Genomic DNA, 19,293 nt, shown 5'->3' on the forward strand with positions numbered 1-19,293 from the left:
TATCTTCTAATTTCTTACATGTCTAGGGTTTTTCAGATCTTTCCCTCTTTCATCACCAAGCAAACCCCTCATTCAGGTACTGATTTTTTTGCCCATTCATAGTTTTTTTTTTTTTTTGTGAAGTATTGTTCTCTTGTTTATAGAATTCTTTCTTTGATTATTGTCATCTATTTACCCAATAAATTGAATTTTTTTAAAAAAAAGTGAGAAAAAGGGGTAAAGATGGAGTCTTTTTAGTCTTTTTTCAACTGGGAAGTTACAAACTTTTACTTGAGTTAAGTTAGTAAATCTTGATTTAAGAATGGAAGTTAAGAACAATGGGAAGTAGTGTTGTGTTAAAGTAGTTTGTGCTTTATGTTTTACAACTTGTACCTTATATTTGTGATATACTTGCTCTTTTGGTTGCTGCTTCATGCTTTGAATCAAATCTTGTTTATGCTGTAATGTGTTTTTTGCCCTTCCTATAGTTTTTTTTTTGTCTTGTTTATAGAATTCTTTCTTTTGGTTCCTATTTCCCCATAAATTGGGGGGAAAAGTGAGAAAAAGGGGAATTTTGAGTTTTTTTTTTTTTTCACTGCAAGTTGCAAACTTTCACTTACATTGGTAATGAGTTGAGGTTCTTTAGTTATTGGGTCTTGATTAAGAATGGAACTTAGGAACAATGGGAATTAGTGGTATGTGAGAGCAGTTTGTACTTTATGTTTTACAGCTTGTACCTTGTATTTGTGATATACTTGCTCATGTGGTTGCTGTTTCATGCTTTAGCTCAATCTTGTTTATGCTGTGATGTGATTTTTGCCCTTCCCATAGTTTTTTTTTTTTGTAAGTATCATTCTCTTGTTTATAGAATTCTTTCTTTTGATTCAATTTTGTCTATTTTCCCTGTAAATTGAAAAAAAAGTGAGAAAAAGGGGTAAAGATGGAATCTTTTTAATCTTTTTTCAACTGGGTAGTTACAAACTTTGACTTACCTTAATTATGAACTAAGTTTCGTTAGTTACTGGTACAACAACAACAACATATCTAGTGTAATCCCACAAAGTAGGGTCTTAGGAGGATGGAGTATATGCAAAGTAAAGAGTCTTTTCCAATGGAGCCCTCGGCTCAATAAATCTTTTGTTATTGGGTCTTGACTAAAATGATTGAGGATTATAATCAAGGGTCTTAATGGAACTTATGAACAATAGGGGGGCAGTGGTATGTTAGAGTAGTTTGTACTTGATGTTTTACAGATTGTACCTTGTATTTGTGATGTACTTTTGGTTGCTGCTTCATGATTTAACTAAATCTTGTTTATGCCGTGATGTGATTTTTGCCCTTCCTATATAGAGTTAATTTTTTCTTATAATCGTGCTTCCAATTCTTCTTTTCTCTTGAGACGAGAGTCTATCGGAAACAACCTCTCTACCCCCATAAAGGTAGGGGTTAGGTCTGCATGCATCTTACCCTCTGCAGAACCCACTTGTGGGATTGCACTGGGGATGTTGTTATAGAGTTCATTTTTTCCCGGATTATCATTCTCTTGTTTATGTCCATTTTATTAATTTCTTTTCTTTAATTGAACTTGCCCCTATTCAGCCCATAAATAGAAAAAAGTGAAAAAAAGGCAAAAAGTGCAATCTTTTTCTTTTTTCTTCATTGGGAAGGTGCAAAAATGCTTTAGTACTCGAATCAAGGTCCGTAGGAACTTATCAAATACAGTACAAGAGAACAATGGAAGGGAGTGGTGTGTAAGATTAGTTTGTACTTTTTACAGCTTGTACCTTGTATTTATGATGCACTTTCTCTTTTGGTTGCTGCTTCATGCTTTAAGTACTCCTACAAATTCCATTATTTGCGCAACAATTTAATTTCTTAGAATTACAATCATTAAGTCAATCTTAATGCTGTGATGTGATTTTTTCCCTTCATACAGAATTCATTTTTTTGAAGTATCGTTCTCTTGTTTATGTACATTTTATTTGTTGCCTTTGTTTAATTGGAACTTGCCCCTATTCAGCCCTATAGATGGGGTAAAAGTGAGGAAAAATATGCAAAGATGCAAATAATTTCTTGTAGAATAATAGTTGCTTGTTGGACCAAATTCTCGTGTGAATTCACGGAGCAACAACTAAATGGATAACATATGCATGCATGTCTTTATGTTGACCTCTCATATGTTGTGAATTTTGTTTCTTCTTGTTTTGCTATCTGCATGTAGTAATTCAAGACTAATAAAAAAATTCTGAAGATCTAATTTTAACTTTTCTGGAAAAAAAAGTCTCAGGTGAATTTTCTGACATGGCTATCGTCAACGATGAACGTGAGTTTGAGGAAGAAACAACTCATGAAGAACTCCAAGAGTTTGACGAAGATGAGGAAGTGGACGCCGAGGACGATGATGACAAGGATGAAGATGATGATGACGGTGACGAGGAGGAGGAGAAAGAGGTCATACAGAGCTCTGGCAGTGGTCCACAAGTTCACACTATAGACGATGACGACGAGGACAATGAGGACGATGAGGATGATGAGGACGATGAAGGCGACAGTGATGATGATGATGACGATGACAACGAAGATGATGAAGATGAGGAGGAAGGTGAAGAAGAGGAAGATCTGGGTACGGAGTATCTTGTTAGGCCAGTGGCACATGCTGAGGATGAAGAAGATGCTAGTGATTTTGAACCAGAAGAAAATGGCGAGGAAGAGGCTGTTGAGGAGGAAGAGGAAGAGGACGATGATGAAGACACTAGCGGGAAGGTGGAGGCCCCCCCAAAGAGGAAGAGATCAGGCAAAGATGATGACTCTGATGATGATGATGATGGCGGAGAGGATGAGGATGACGAGAGACCATCTAAACGATAGGGCTTGGCCCTATCTAGTATAGAGGTCAATCCCCCTATATGTATGATGATGGTTCTTGTAGTCCTTAGTTTTAATCACTGTTGGGATTATGACACCATTTTAGTTTAGTTTAAGAACTTTGGTTCAAGTTTTTTTTATTTAATTGTATGTGTTGGTGTTTTTAGTTGTTAAACTCTGTTTAGTCTGCTATTTTGGTGCAAGTATTTATATATGGTGGGCTTAGTTTAAACACTGTTTTAGTTTCGTTACCTATAATCATTATTATAAAAAAAATCAACTTTTATTGGACAAGTTAGCAGCAAGTATTTGAATCTTTGATTTTTCGTACTTTAATGTTCTAGGTCCTGCCTGAGTTTCTTTACTCTTCTTGTTTTTTTCTTTGGGTAATAGAAGGCTAATATACTAACAAGGGTTGTGGTGGAGTGATAAGTATTTTTTCATCTTTAATCAGGATTTCGGGTTTGAGTTCCCATGGGTACAAAGTCATCTTTGTTAGAAAGTGCTTTAGCCTACGGATTTAGTCAAACTCCAATGTGGGGTACCGTACATCGAGTCGGACTAATATATCAAAACTTTAAAGTTATGAAGGGAGAATCAACTGATGCTCAGTAGCATACTGTGTTAGTATGAGTGGTTGGACACTTGCACCATCGAGGGTTTGAGTCATGCTGGAGCAGAAGTGGGAATACTATTGATCTTTTTGTATTTGTTTTAATTGTTAGTCAGCACTGACGGCATAGAATGAGGTGAGGCTCAAGCTGGTACCAAACATAGAATGATAAACCAAAAAAACAAACAAACAATTGGGTACCGAACACCGAATAAGGCTCAGGCCGATACCGAATTAAATGAGAAAAAACAAAAAACAAAAGAAGCAATGGGGTGAGAGAGGCTCGAACTCTCGACCTCAGGATTACTCAGAAGCTATGAGACCTACGCGCTAGCCAACTGCGCCACCACCCCAATTGTTATCAACACACCATTTTTTTTATATTGACTAACTTTTCACCTTCAAAGAAGTCAAAAGGACAAGAATTTTTTTGCCCAAAAACACCATTGTTATTGTTCTATCTTCTTACATGTTTAGGGTTTTCAGATCTTTCCCTCTTTCATCACCAAACAAACCCATTCAGGTACAATTTTTTGCCCTTCCCATAGTTTTTTTTTTTTTTTTGTGAAGTATCATTTTCTTGTTTATAGAATTCTTTCTTTGATTCAATGTGAAAAAAAAAGTAAGTAAAAGAGGCAAAGATGGAATCTTTTTAGTCTTTTTTTCACTGGGAAGTTGCAAATGTTCACTTTCCTTAATTATGGGATGTGTTTGCTTAGTTTGATTAAAAATGCTTTAGGATTCTAATTAAGGGTCTTAATGGAACTTAAGAACAATAGGAGGTAGTGGTATGTTAGAGTAGTTTGTACTTTATGGTTTACAGTTTGTACCTTGTATTTTTGATAAACTAGCTCTTTTGGGAGAAGGGGACCGTTGGAGCAACAGTAAAGTTGTATCTTGTGTGACCTTTAGGCCACGGGTTCGGGTGGCGGAAGCAACCACTAATGCTTGCATTATGTTAGATTGTCTACATCACACCTCATTGGTGGTGTGGCCCTTCTTGTATTCTGCTAATGCGGGATGCCCTTTGCTCTTTTGGTTGCTGCTTCATAGTTAAACTCAATCTTGTTTATGCTGTGATGTGACTTTTGCCCTTCTTATAGAGTTTATTTTTTCCCGAATTATCATCCTCTTGTTTATTGCCTTGCTTTACTTGAACTTGCCCCTATTCACCCAATAAATGGAAAAGAAGTGGGAAGAAAGGGCAAAATGCAATCTTTTTTTTTTTTGTTTTGGTTTCAATGGTAAGTTGCAATCTTTCACTCACCTTAGTTCTAACCTGAGTTTCTTTAGTTATTTAGGTCGTAGACGCTATGCATGTGCAAAAAAAAGTTTTCTTTTTCACAAACCATGGAATTTGGGAGTCTTGAGTCTTGATTAGAAATGCTTTAGGATTCTATGAAGGGTCTTTTATGGAACTTTTCAAAACAAAACAAGAGAACAATGGGAGGTAGTGGTATGTGAGATTAATGTGTACTTTATGTTCTAGAGCTTGTACCTTGTATTTCCATTTTTTTTTGATGATATGCTTGCTCTTTTGGATTGCTGCTGTAGGCATTAAGCACTTCTACAAATTTAACTTCTTAGAATTACAATTATTAATTCAATCTTGTTTATGCTGTGATACGATTTTTTCCCCTATTCTCAAACTTTATTTGCAAACTCTGGCTATTGATTTGACATTTTGTGCAAGTTGAACAAGCTCTTTAAGATTTGTGCAGTTGTATAGTGCTTTTATGATGTAAAGCAAATGGAAACTCTTATGATTATAACCTGGAAGATTTAATAACATCTGTATATAATGCTTCTGATATGGTAACTCATCTTGATACAATATATTTCCAAAACTAGTGGACTACATGAATAGAAAATGTGTAACCGTATAAGTTGTCTGTTACTTTCACTTGCTGTCAAGTGTCTAATTGGAGAAAGTGGTGCTATTTATATGTGTATATGCCAGTACAATTTAATTGATAGAAATTGTCCTGATTACTGGAATGAGGATAAAAAATGAGTTAACTAGATCTAGTAAAAGAAAAATGCTGTTTACCTTGCATAACTGGACAGGAAGTAGTAAGAAGTTTTTGTCATTTGGCACCCAAGGTTGTGGCCTAGTGGTCACTAAAGTGGGTTGAGAACCATGAGGTGTCACATTCAAATCCTAGCAGAGACAGAAAAAACACTGGGTTATCCTCAGCATATCAATGTGGATGATGGAGGGAGCTAGAAACATTGAACTATGGAGGAAGGTACCTCTATACAAAAGCGAGTTAGAAAACACTATGATGTGAAAATAGTGGAAGAAGAAAGTATGATGTTTCTTTTTCTAGGGTCTATGTCCTTGAGCTTAGATATATTTATTAGTTCCCCTGAAGTTTCAGTTTGAGTTATATATTACATAGGTTGTAGATTCAACATCGTGTATAAGCGTACAAGAACTAATATTTGAGAGTTACTTTGGTTTAAGTTTCCGGGTTCAAAACAGGTTCAATTTTCCCTTTTTCTCATCTTAGAGTAGAAAGCCCAGTTGCAAAATGTTCATAATGTGACAGTCTACACTACAGATCAATTGGCTTTGGCCTCTCACAACACTACAAAACAAACAGTAAAAGGTTATCTAATAATAGTATTCCCTGTGATAGTAAGAAAATGATGCTGAGGCCACTTCATTAAAGTAAAAGAAGATCCTAAAGGTTTACTTAACCAATAAATTTGTTGTGAAGCCTGTGATATCTTATCCGTTCTCTAGAGTAATCGAGGATATGCAAACGTCTTGTCAAAAACTTGGTAAATGTTTTGCTTCGACCCATTCAGATAGTTTGCTTGAAATGGTTGTAAAAGGGAAAAAATATGCTACACATATGTCATAAGTTGTAGTTTTGTTATGATTTGTTTTTTTGTTTTGTTCTTGAAAACAATATTTAGGATATCAAAAACCATGTTTATGGTAATGAAGGAAATTGTTAGAATGAGTACTTTTTTACAATTTCAATTCAATGTGAGATGAACCATGCATTTTTAGGAGGGTGCTTTTTATTCTATAACTGTTGTGGGTATGCGTTATGATTACGTTTTTATTAGTGATGTAACGGGGGGAAACTGCAAGAATGTACAAATAGTTCAAGTCCTTATTAGCTTGTTGGTGTAACATCTGCCCAATTCATGAGCATTAGAGATAAAGCTTTTCCGTCACCTATTATTTGATTTGGTCTTTCAAGAATATGAAGAGTGTCAACTGCTTATTCAAGGAAAGAGTAATTATGCAATTTACAGAAGATTTGGAGAGATACTTGTCAAATTATCTGGAGAAATACTTGAGCATCTTCAAACAAAACTGCAATCAATATAAAATTGGTAGTCAGGAAGCAGCTTCTTTTGTGAAATGGGAATTTGTGAGCATTTTGTATAAATAAATAAATTTTTAAAAACTATGATAGGCAACTGTATTTTTTCCGGTGGTGAGTTTGGATTTCCAAATCATTATCATTTGAATATTTTAGTAATTGAGCTTCCATGTCTAAGTCAATGTGTTAACATTTAATTACAATCGGTATTCTGTGCAGCGATATGAAGCCGTACTGGCATGCAATATAGTTTTGGTTAAGATGTGATGATTGATTATTTTTTTTTGTACAGGACGTGTCTGAAGTCTGCCTGCTGATGTGTATTAGTTCTCTGTAGACGCTGCTCAACAGTTGAAGAATTGCACACTACGTTAATGTTGGCCTCAAACGCTGCATTGCACATGAGGTTGTTGTTTTGTAGTATTTTGCCAATTGGGGTTTTTAAGGGGGAATAGTTCTCTTTAGCCATCATATCACTATGTTTTGCAAGATGAATGGCTTAATCTATATTGAGGTGCGTCTGCGGAATTGATAATTTTCAGTTGAATATTCCTAAGTGTATTCCTCTGAGGGTATTTCTTCAGGTTCCCTAGGTGATTCTGTCGTTTTATGCTAAATAACAGATAAGATTGCCAAATACAGGTTTCTCGTGCAGACCATGAACCCAAGACTCCTGTACTCTTCTTGGAGTAGATAAATTCAGGGTTTCCGTATCTCCCGAGTTAAATTGATGTCTAAGTAAGCATTTTGTTGTTTGATTCACTATCTGAGATTGTTAAGACATCATATATTTGTACTGTTCTGTGAGGTTGTTCCTTGGAATAAACAACTATTTCACCGTGTGAAGAAGTTTGTCTGTAAATGCTGGTTTCTTGTTAGTTTGAACCGATAATTGAACTTCAAGAATGGATGTTCCTGTGAAGAAACCTCAGGTTAATGGGCCGAAAACCTTAATCAGTGATGACATTTTGGCTAAGAGGCTAAAAAATCGGGAGCGTCAACGCAGATATAGAGAAAGGAAACGTCTTAAAGCTGATAATATGAAGGTGTTGGGCACAAACCAACTAGTTTCATTGCCAGTGGGGGTGCCCATGATTGTTTCTCCCCGGGATAGTACACTGCTGGTGAATGTCGTTCCTCTGGACTCTTCGGTTCCAGTAGAAGTTGCTCCGCTGGACTCTTCAATGCCAGTGAATGTTGCTCCCCGGGCATATGTAAAGCCAGTGGATGTTTCTTCCCGAGAGTCTGTCACCCGTGTTTACTCCGGGCGAAATTGGAAAAGGGATGCCCGAAAGGCCCATGTTGCCAGGCAGAATGAAGTTAGTACTAATAATATGGTTTCATCAGATTTAGCTTCAACTGGTGGAGGTCAAGCAACATTATTACCCCACGTTGAACAGTCAGATGTCGCAATGAGTAATGTTATTTCTTCACCTGTGACTGCATCGGAAAATAACGGAACACCCAAATCTATTCCCAGCAGAAGAAATTGGAAAGCAGAAGCTAGAAATAAGAAGAGCTGAAATTGTTGACAATAAGTTAAGGTCAAGTATGTCACAGAACATTATCAATTGTTAGCAGCCTTGTTGCAATATCATTATGCACAACATTGGAAGGACGGATGAACTTCGGATGATATTGTAAGTGTTCCGTTTTTGTTCTACTATACAAAACATCTTAGTTTTATACTACTATATTTTTAGACTTGCCATTCATACCCTTGTTGTTAGCAAATCGTCTCGTGTTTGTCCTTGACCTTAAATGGAGATCCAACCTAAAGTGTTATGGAGGACAATTTTAAACCATAGTTATAAGTAGAGGAGTAAATCTGGACCTTTTTCGCAATGTTTTTTGACATGTGGATTCCACTCAATCTATGTTGGAGCTCCGTTAAAGTCGAGGGCAAGTATGAAACGATTAGGTAGCAGTAAGGATATGAATGGCCCGATAATATAACGGAGGGTAAATTTGGACCTTTTCCCGTTTCATTTCCGTATGTTGGTGCTCTTCATGTTTGTTGTTTATTTTCATGCACTCACCAACTGATGCAATTGCAGATATCGGATGCCCGACTTACACGGCTCTTAATTTTTTGCTTCTGTTCAAACAAGTGAGAAGATCCTGACCATTGCTAATGTCCAGGTTTTGTCAGGTATGAAATTTAGGTTTTAGAGTAACTTTAGGATACTCTTTTTCTGCTAGAACTTTAGTCGTTGGGACTTACTTTCTTCCAACGAAACGAATCTTCATATGTTTCACGAGACTCTTGACCATGTGTTTCTGTACATATCTGTTGTATGTGGATAACTCCACTTGTGGGATTACACTGGATATGTTGTTTTTTGTATCTGTTGTATGTGGATCGATCATTCCTAGTCCGATTTGTCATTCAAGAAGAAACTATCTTTCATGATTTGTTGCATTCTTTGGTTATCTGTTCAAGAAACATTTCAGAGTTTGAATTTTGCATATGGTTCTGAGTTTGATTAAGGGAAGTATTTATTGATTATGATTGCACAGATACTATTATAGCATAAAATTAGGCTTAGACCAAGCTTTATTCAGTGGCGGAGTCAGAATATTCATCAAAAAGATTAGACAAAAGATTTGTGTCGTTTAGGAGATTCAACAATCTATATATAAGTGCAACTCGGTCCACAAAGTATTCCATGTTCATGCAGGGTTTGAGGAAGGATCGCACCTCAAAGGGTGTGATGTAGACAACCTACCCTAATGTAGGCATTAGTGGTTGCTTCCACTACTTGAACCCATGACTTATCACGAGGAGACAAGTTTACTGTTGCTTCATTAGTTTAACATCTGCATTGATATATACAAACAATGAAATGCAGAACATATGTAAATACAGATAAAGATAATTAAATAGTTTCATCAAGTACATGTACATACATGATCATAATTACATATTAATCAACCCTTAATGACGCGTTAATCAACGCTTAATCACCTGCCTCAAATCCTCAAAACTCCAATCCCTTCTCATCCCGGGGCTCCTCGCCAATCTTGGCGAATCAGTCATGAACTCTATCGGACCACTATTATGAACCCTCCGAGAACCTTTTTTCGCGTTAGTTTCTTGTCCCATTAGTGTTCGAGCCCTCATTTTTTCAAATCTCGGCTTTTGTACCAAGTTCCCTGACCAGTTCCTCTCGATTCCGCCTGAAAAAAGGCGAAAATTTGACTTTTCATCAACATTTTTGAATTTTTCCCTTAGTTCCTCATGTGAATCTGTTCTTTTTAGAACTTGGCAGGTTAAGCAATTGAGAGTCATTGTTGTATAAAAGATGAAAATAAAAAGTTTAGAAGGTAATAAAAAATGCATAGGATATGAAGCAATTGATATGTAAATAAAATAATGATATTGATAATTGAATTTTTGAGGATGTTGAGGTTAAGGGTGGATTTTTTTTAAAAAAAAATTCTCCCATTTTATTGGAGATGTTAAAGGTCTTGTGTTAATAATATCCATTCTTTTTTGGTTTATACCCTAAAATAAAGGTGAATCAATCTTTAGGGTAATGGCTATTGTTATTCTTACTATTAATTGAAAAATCCTCGAGAGCTAGTAATGCAAAACTTTTAAATTTGGAAATTCTCATATTAGATGGTTAAAACGCTTTTAATATAGGCGATTCATAATAGGATTTGAAGCTGAAATCTATAATTAAGGATGAAGGAGTACTTGTGGAAATAATATTTTATTAAAGCAAAATCTTCATCTACGCAAAAACAAAAAAATATCCACTTACTCTACTACACTGGCTCCCCAGCTCTATACATTTATATTGTGGGCTCATTCATGAACTAAATAGAATTATATTTCTATTTACTAAATACTTTAGTTATACATTTGCTTATATAGAAAGAAAAAAAAAAGAGTTTAGTACAATTACTACATCAACACATTTAGGGTAATTTCGGGGCTTCAAAAAAGTTGTGTTTGCACATTCTTACCCCTATCTTGTAAAGGTAGAAAAATTGTTTTCGATAGACTTTTGACTCAAGTAAAACATATCAAAATTAAGTATGAAAAAAAAAACAATAATAATACCAAATAATATGATAATCGAAATAAAAAACAAAATTGGAGACAAAAATAGTAAGGGAGTAATGATCATAATATAAATAAGAGAAATCAAACAATATTAGATTATCGACTAATTTTCTACCCAAATTTTCGACTTTCACATCCTTCTCTCCAAAGTTTAGTGTAAACAAAGAAATGTGAACACTTTTATGGACCCATCAGAGTGTAAACAAAAAAAGTGAATACTATAGTAATATATATAAAAATGAATTTCACATGTAAAACATGATCATTTTAAAATTAATTTATTGTATTCAACAATTCAATATTGGTCTTCAAGTCAATTTAATCTGGTCAATAAGATTCGCTTTAAACTTGAGTTTTTTTTTTCTTTTTCTTTTTCATTTATATACACTAATAATTTTCTTTTTAATTAAAATATTACAGAGGGTGATGTAGATGATTTTGTTCATATTTAATACAGTCATATTCTCGGTGTATATAGTAATATATACTGACAATATACAATCAGACTAATCTATAACAATTATTATTTATATTAATATATCATTATAATGATCAAAGTATTCTTTGAAATCAAATTTTCATATATTACATGTTTCTTATAATAATATTTTGATATATTAGCAATAAAATATCGAAACAAAATAACTTTAACTACAAGGTGGCTTGAAAAAAAATGATAAATAAGCTGGCTGTAAAATTTAACTATTTATTATGTATAAATTTAATATATTTTGTTACTAAAGTTGGCATATTTTATTTTTTTAAAAAAAAACAAATCAAACTATACATAAAAGCTTTTATAAAACCTCAAACAAAACGAATCTTTGTCACATCTATCAATCTGTCTATTAGATTAACAGATATAAACTACGGAGTATTTATCACACAATTCATAAGACCAAAATAATATTCTAAAATTATTCTCGAGCGCTAAATCATATAAATTTTAATATGTATTTTTCAATTATATTGATACAAAAAACTTAGAATTTATAAAAAAATTAAATAGTATTTGTATATATAAACTTTAATTTTTAAAAATATAAAATTAAATTTAAAAATTAATTAAGTTGATTTTTAATAAATGAAATGTAACAACTATTTGGACGGCGGGAATATAACAAAGTTTGTGCCTAAATTAACTGCATTTAAAGGGCTTGTGTCACTTCAAACTCAAATGATACTCCTGACATTATATTATCACAATAGTAATATATACTTTAAAATATTTCTTGGTCCAATGAATACAGCTATGATTTGACCAAATTCAATGAATTCTCTATAAATGAAAATGCAGCCCTACCCCTTTGTCTGGACTAAAACAAACAACTAGTTACTAGTTACTAGTTTGTGCATCGGTCGATTCGATTTTATATATTATCGATTCAGTTTAATAATTTTTAATTTTTAAATAAATTAAATTAATAAGAGATTTTATATCGATTTATCAGTTTTGATCTTTAACGGTTCGATTTCGATTTCACCAATAAGAAATATTTATAAAATAAATATATGACTTTTTAAATAAATTTAACACAAAAGAAATTAAGAGGAATATATGGCTTCTTTAGATTTTAACGTTTTGTATAATGTAAAATTGTGAACTAAAAGTAACTTTGAAGTGTGAATTGAAGGTTGAAGGATAAAGACAGTAACTAGTAAGGTATTGAAATTAATGTATAATATTTATGTACAAGTAAATTATTAGTCTTAATGGGTTATCGGTTTACCCAATAACCAAATATTAAAAACCAATACCGAACCAATAACCTGATAACTTTCTTTTATAAAACCATTAAAAACTCGTTGTCCAATAACCCAATAATTATAAACCAATAACACTTTTTCGATTTGATTTATTGGTCGATACGGTTTTCGCACACCCTAGTAATACATCCATTTATCTTTTATGGTTTTTCACTCTGTTTTTGATATCTGTATTAAGTTTCGATTATATTTATATTTACATTAAAAAGTTTTCTAGTAAAGGCGATTGCATACTCCGTAACTAATATATCCATCATAATTAAATAAAAAACTTCTATCTCGACAAAAAGAAAAATTTTTAAAAAAATTCTTGAACAATGAACTAGAAGAACATATTACTCAACCAATGATTAAATATAATAAGTGTTCATAAGCAAGTAGGGGCGGAACTAGAGGAGCGGAAGCGCATTCGTCCGAAACTCTTTCGTCAGAAAATCATATTATATACACAAGGTCAAAAATTATTTATGACTAGTTAGTGTACAACTTGAAACTCAATGCATAATCTATCCGCCCTCTATCCTTCTCCACTAAAATGCAAAGGTGATTGTTTGTTACATGGATTGAACTTGTGCGTCTAGTCCATACATCACATGTTAGGTTTAATTAAAAAATGCTTAGTACTTTCTTCCAATTTGCCTAATGTAAAATGACGAGTGGTCTGTACCAAAATAAGTGTCACCAATTGAATGAAAATTGCTACTAACATCAAATTCATCAGCCACCAATTATTGGTTTCTCATAATTTATTTCCTGGATGAAGAATACAAAAGGATGAAGCTGCATAATATCTCTAATCTTACATGAACTAAAAAGCCTCAACTTGAGATCTCTAGTATTGGTTTCACATTTATATACAGAAAAGATACATTATACAGAGCTCACTACCGAGATAATTTCATCGCGATTCAGCAAATTTTGATGTCAATGCTATCGTAAGCTGCTCTTGAGCGTAAAGCCGTCTCCCCATTTTGACTGTCGCTTGTTGGATCATCAAATCATTGACAACGGAAACACTAGCGTGGTGCACGTCTAGGTCCAAGTCCTTGAGGGCTGCCATTAGCCTCGCAGCTGGATGATTCTTTTTACTACATTGTATACGAATCATAGCATCCCATCCAATCACCTTAACGTCAATGTCCATATCGACAATCTTGAGATCTTGATTCGATGGAGGGGAGGAGGAATAGTTTGATGATCCCTTGTTGGCTAATTCCTTCCTTAAAGATTCAATTTGGCTCCTCAACTCCTCTTTATCTAAATCTGAATTTTGAACCTTTGATTTCAACTCATTGATGTATGCAATTGCATCTCCAAGAAGTGATGCCTTGTCCATTTTTGAGACATTTGGGACTACGGCTCTGAGCGCGTAGAATCTTTGATTCAATTTCTCCCTCCTCTGTCTCTCCGCCTCCACGTGATTCAATGGCTCCTCCCTTCCATTGGCCGGTTTCCTCCCTCGCTTCCTCGGCTTCTTTTCAGGTTCTACAATGGCCTCCTTCACCACTGAGGCCTCGAGATCTGAGTGATCCGAATCTCCACCTCCACCAGACTTCCCCATTGTTGAAGTTGGCAAGATCACACCCGAAACAAACGAAAGCATTCCTTCTTCATTGTTTCCCCTTGATGCAAGTGACCTTTTCTTGTTCTTGTTCTTGTTCTCCTCCATGAGCCCGAGCCCGGTCCCAGGCCCGAACTGTGATTGGCCTGAAAACAAGCTTCCACTTCTCTTACTACTATCACCAAAATTCAATATCTCCCTGGTCTCCGGCTTACAAGAAATCGAAGAATTTCCATTTTTATTCCTAGTACTACTTCCATCAAATCCATAACCCGAAAAATTCAACTCCTTAGTGAAAAATCCTTGTGTTTGTTGAGAATGCTGCTGATTTTGAGTACCATTTTCAGAATTCTCATTTCCAAACACAAGTTGCACATCCCTACTACTACTATTAATTAACGAATCCTTAGCTTCCACAACTGAGGAAGATGGATCCGTAAGCCAAAGGGCCGAAGGATCGGGCTCGGGATGCACAGCACACGAGCCCGAACCTGAGCCCGTAACAGAGCCCATATCAATATTGAAGTTAAACAAATATTTAACCTTGTTCATCAAATCCGAGCTTTCGAATATCAGCTCAGTCGAACCAAGCTCGACTACACCGTTAGCTGAAGGAATGCATACAATAGTCTGAAGCCCGAAACCTTGAGCTTGCCTGGCCCGTTCACATTGAGAACCAGCTAATTTCTCTGTTCCAGTAACCCAAATCGGGCTTGAACTGTACATCGCCAAGCCCGGAAGCCCGTTTCCATTAGCAAACGATTGGGTCATTGAAATCAGAAAAAACCATTCAGTATCCGTCACTTCTTCATCCACCGCATCATCACCTACACTTCCGGCGCCGGCGGCCTGTACACCGGAAATTAATGAATTCAGCTCACGAAGCACCTTTTTTCTATGCTCTTGCTCAGCAACAAAATTAGCTGAACTAGACGACGCTCTACGCTTGTTCTTATTTTCTTCCCCTTTATAATACCCATCTCCCCAACCCAACACAGATGGGGTCGCAAAATCCGACGTCGACGATGATTGCCAGAAAATAGCATATGCCCATGATTCACGAGCACCGTCAATTAAAGCCTGAAGCCTTTGTTGTAGTGATTCTTGATTAAAAAACGGCATCGTCTCTCCGACTCCTCCGTTCACCGGAGTCGGAGAAATCGAGGTTCGATTGGGCCAAAAAGAGGATGGATCGGAAGATAAAAAAGCATCCATCATCATATTATCATCAGATGTATTAGTAGTATTACTATTACTCCATAATCTATAGTCCGTCATTCAATCAAATTGAAGAATTCAAGATTTTACAAAAGAGGAAATGAGAGATTTTGTTTGTTAGGTGAGAAATGAGCATACAGATTTTTGTGGATATAAATATAAAAATATTGTGAGCTGAAAATAAGTGAGGAAAGTGAGTGGACAAAGAGGAGAGGGTTCCAAGAAAGGGTTAATTATGAGGTCGAGAATTGTGATGGAATGATAAATATTCATTCATTTTTAATTAAATATTTTGATAAAACAATCTTTTACACTAGAAAGCTCTTTACCCTTGATATAAAACTTTCTGACGTGAATTCGAATTTAATCAAATTTTAATATGAATATCCAATACCGAATGAAAAATCAGGAAAAATAATTAGGGTGATCAATTTTAATGGGGAAAATTATACGTAGGATAAGGAAAGCCGGCGCAATTACTAGTACTACTTTTTTTTTTTTAACTACCTAGGACTTTATACTAAAATTTTTTACTTACCTAACACTACTAATAAGTCGTACTTACATAGGTAGAAGATCTTCCTTTTTATTTTATTTTATTATATAATTCAAAGGAAATGATATTTTTTTATTTATTTTAACTTGTTGTGTTTTGTTCTTGAGAGTCAAACGGCAACGATTTTATCAATATTTTGAGATGTATTTTGTTCTATCATATTAATATGAGAAGGATTGAAACTTATTTATTTTTCATATATCTTTCAAACATTTAAAATTTAAATATTAAATCTATGTAATTTGATTTAGTTCTGAAGTAAAAGTGAACGGAAAAAGTAGATATTTATATGATTCAGTTGATTGATTATTTAAATTTTTATCTTGTAGGTGAGGATTCGATTCTCACCTTGTAATCATCCCCTAACCCCATTTTCAAAAAAGAAAAAGAAAAAAGAAGAGAGTATTAAAAGTAAATTCAATTACTTACAAAAAAAGTAATATTAAATATCTTCGATGAGTTGAAGACAAGTTATTGAATTTGGAAAATATTGTTAAAGAAGATGATTTTCAATGAATGTTCATGGAGTTGAATTTGGAAAATATTGTAAAAGAAGAAGAATTATTTTTATGACCATATTTGTTAAAGTGCTAATATTAATATCTAATAGTTCAATGTTTCAACTTAGAAAGAGAAACAAGTTAACTAATTTCCAGGTAATATTAAATTAGCATATCTCCTACATGTAGGCTTTATGCTCTGAAGGAATAATTCATATATGAAAAGAAAATAAATGAAATGTTGATTTGATATTATATTATAGTAATAACAACAATTATATTTAGCAATCCCTTATATTTGATGTAATCTCACAAATATAATCTCATAAAATGAGGTCCGAGAAAATAGAATATACATAAATTTTACCTTTATTCAAAACTAGAGAATTTTTTGTTTGCAGTTGAATCTGAACTTAGCTCCTTATCTACTCTTATTTACTTAAATATCAAATTATATATTGTCCATGATATGATTCGAATGTGTATGTACATCTAATTCGTTTATCATGTATTGCACTCTTGAAATTCGATAAATAATGAATTTATCACTATTTTCTACTTAAATACTAAATTATAGTTTACGCAAAATTTAAATTCGCTCTTCTATCCTTATCCCCTAAACTCTAAAGTATCACATTTTTAACTATGTCTGATTATTTTTAAACTTTGAACCCATGACTTAAATATTACTTGTTCGAGCAGAATTCTATCCATACTTGTGTTCGTTAATTTAGTTTTCACTTAAATATCAGGTTCATGTCTAAGATGAAATTTCAAATTGATAACGTGAGCCTAATCAATACATTTCAAATATAATAATTCTTTTTATAGATAAAATAAAAAAAGTGACCGTGTTCTCAAATACTCGCCCAAAAAAGAAAATATCACTCGTATTTAACCAAATTATCTTATCTTAAAACTTACTTAAGTAAAAATACTCCAATTGTTAAACACTTTGTCACTTTGAGCTTAGTTCTTTCAATTTATTTAGTAAGTTTTTCACATATATAACGTAGGATAATTTATTATAATGATAAATATTTGTCTTGATCTTGATTTTATTTTTTTAAAAATAAAATAAATTGGTCTAATCGACTTGAAATTTGAATTGATTATTTGAGAAAGTCATGCCATCAAATGAAGATGCTTTTTTAGAAAGATTATTCTCAGCCATTCTTTGAAACTAATTTGAAAACAAATCATTCGTTCTATAATGTGAGGCTCCAAAAATTCGTAATGAAAAAAGTAAAATAATCCTAAGATTATCAGTCCATCACAAATTTTGTCCATATTTATATTTTATAATATCTATCATAATATTCCTCTCAATTTTTGTGATAGACATACTCATCACAAATAATGGGCTTTTTTGTTGTTGGTGAATCCCTTGTAATTAAAGGCCATTTTTTCAAAAAAAAAAGAGAGTATAATCTTTTATAGATTGTCAATGGGTATTTATTTTGCATGCACAATCAAAGTAATTAAGGTACCTACAATAATTGTAAATCATATTAGTACAATATTGTAATGTAAATTCTGAGTAAATAATTTTTATTGTAAGCTTGTTAAAATACGTTAATAGTAAAAACAAAAAAAATCTTGTCCTTCGAAAACACTCTACATATACAATGCATGTAAGAGTGAGACCACATACATATCACCTTCTTCTTCAGAATTTACTTACTTTTTTCCACTCGATATTTAATATTCATATTGATGTTCGATTAATCTGAATTTACGTATTGCGGGGTCTATTTTTGAAGGCGGTACTCCCAACATAACTCTTTTTATTTTTAGGACTGGAACACGATCGAGACCTCTTGTTGAAGGTAAAAAAGTTCCAATCATTCTATTATAATACAAGTTATCTTCAGAACCTACTTATAAAATTACGTTGAGTTTGTTATTATTGTTGTTGTAATAAAGGAAAATGTTATTCGCGTTGGCGTCACGTTGTGGAATCATTTCGATTGGGTCCTACTTGTAATTGTCTTTGTTCAAGATATCATAAAGTATATTACACTAATATAATATAATTTGTATATATGTTTTAGACATATTAAATTATTAATAGCACGTTTTGGTGGATGCCAAACGTGAAAATAACATTGGTTTTTATTTTTTATTTTAATAACAAATAATATAAATGCAACTTGACATGTGAACCACCATTACAATGCCAGACAATTATAATTAATTATTGAATAATAATTGTCATAATCTCTGTTTGTTTGTGTATTTTTAGTTTGTTTACTGGTCAAATTATTTTTATTAATTCGAAGAGAAGGACAAAAACAAGAGAAGGGCATTAAAGAAAATATTTTATACAAAAACTATTTTGATTGATAATTTTTTTTAGTTGTAGTATTTGTGTGAATCCAACCATATTTGAATGCTAATAATATAATAACTAAATTATTAGTCAACAAGGAGAGAAATTGTGATAATTGGTGTTCAAATTTAAGCAAGTTTAGATGAAGGTTAGCACAAATATAAGAAGTATAATTATTAATAGGAACACTTGATTTATGGACTAGTCATCCAATAGTTATAATATCTAGATTGCTTTTATCCAACAATAATAATAACATTCTCCCAATATATTTCAAGAAGCAAGACATGAGAAGATAGCGTGTTTGTAGATTTTATCTCTATTTTCATGGGATAAATCAAAGATTATAATATCAATATCGATAATTTTTTGAAAATGATATTATAACTATTACATGACTAGTCAAAGATTACCAAGAAAGTTGTTTGAAATAAATGGAAGAGTAAAAAGTTATGGTGAAAATAGTAAACAAAGAGAAAGTAC

The 19,293-nt window shown here is 33.2% G+C and overlaps 4 protein-coding genes and 1 non-coding gene across 6 annotated transcripts in view; 2 read left to right on the forward strand and 3 right to left on the reverse strand.

Annotated features, from left to right (window-relative positions):
• LOC125814483 (NADH dehydrogenase [ubiquinone] 1 alpha subcomplex subunit 6-like) overlaps positions 1–19,293 on the reverse strand; it is a 520,085-nt gene that overhangs the window by 165,710 nt on the left and 335,082 nt on the right. The gene's annotated exons all lie outside the window — the stretch shown is intronic.
• Positions 12–3,079, forward strand: LOC125814478 (uncharacterized). Its single transcript, XM_049493934.1, has 2 exons — positions 12–76; positions 2,261–3,079. The coding sequence occupies exons 1-2, from the start codon at positions 19–21 to the stop codon at positions 2,845–2,847; spliced, it is 645 nt and encodes a 214-aa protein (XP_049349891.1). The 5' UTR covers positions 12–18; the 3' UTR covers positions 2,848–3,079.
• Positions 3,726–3,810, reverse strand: TRNAM-CAU (transfer RNA methionine (anticodon CAU)). Its single transcript is given in 2 exon segments — positions 3,726–3,761; positions 3,773–3,810. It is a non-coding gene; the product is annotated as a tRNA-Met (tRNA).
• On the forward strand, positions 7,119–9,179 carry LOC125814479 (uncharacterized). Of its 2 annotated transcripts, none has more exons than XR_007442124.1 (2): positions 7,119–8,441; positions 8,859–9,179. XR_007442124.1 is itself a non-coding variant. In XM_049493935.1 (2 exons), the coding sequence occupies exon 1, from the start codon at positions 7,707–7,709 to the stop codon at positions 8,322–8,324; it is 618 nt and encodes a 205-aa protein (XP_049349892.1). In that variant the 5' UTR covers positions 7,119–7,706; the 3' UTR covers positions 8,851–9,179. The 2 variants fall into 2 exon arrangements, 1 of the variants encoding a protein (XP_049349892.1); XM_049493935.1 differs by having other exon boundaries at positions 7,119–8,324; positions 8,851–9,179.
• Positions 13,357–15,549, reverse strand: LOC125814452 (transcription factor MYC1). The gene has a single exon (XM_049493897.1). The coding sequence runs from the start codon at positions 15,480–15,482 to the stop codon at positions 13,542–13,544; it is 1,941 nt and encodes a 646-aa protein (XP_049349854.1). The 5' UTR covers positions 15,483–15,549; the 3' UTR covers positions 13,357–13,541.

The sequence above is a fragment of the Solanum verrucosum genome, unplaced genomic scaffold (genome assembly GCF_900185275.1).
Source record: "Solanum verrucosum unplaced genomic scaffold, falcon-dt-bn FXZP01000268.1, whole genome shotgun sequence".
NCBI classification, from domain to species: Eukaryota; Viridiplantae; Streptophyta; class Magnoliopsida; order Solanales; family Solanaceae; genus Solanum; species Solanum verrucosum.

What these genes read in the sequence shown, in the direction of transcription:
- LOC125814478 (XM_049493934.1), top strand. Translation starts at nt 19, where the DNA reads ATGTCTAGGGTTTTTCAGATCTTTCCCTCTTTCATCACCAAGCAAACC. An exon ending in CAAGCAAACCCCTCATTCAG is followed by an intron (nt 77 to 2,260) that starts GTACTGATTTTT and finishes TGGAAAAAAAAG; the next exon opens with TCTCAGGTGAATTTTCTGAC.
- LOC125814479 (XM_049493935.1), top strand. Translation starts at nt 7,707, where the DNA reads ATGGATGTTCCTGTGAAGAAACCTCAGGTTAATGGGCCGAAAACCTTA.
- LOC125814452 (XM_049493897.1), bottom strand. Translation starts at nt 15,482, where the DNA reads ATGACGGACTATAGATTATGGAGTAATAGTAATACTACTAATACATCT.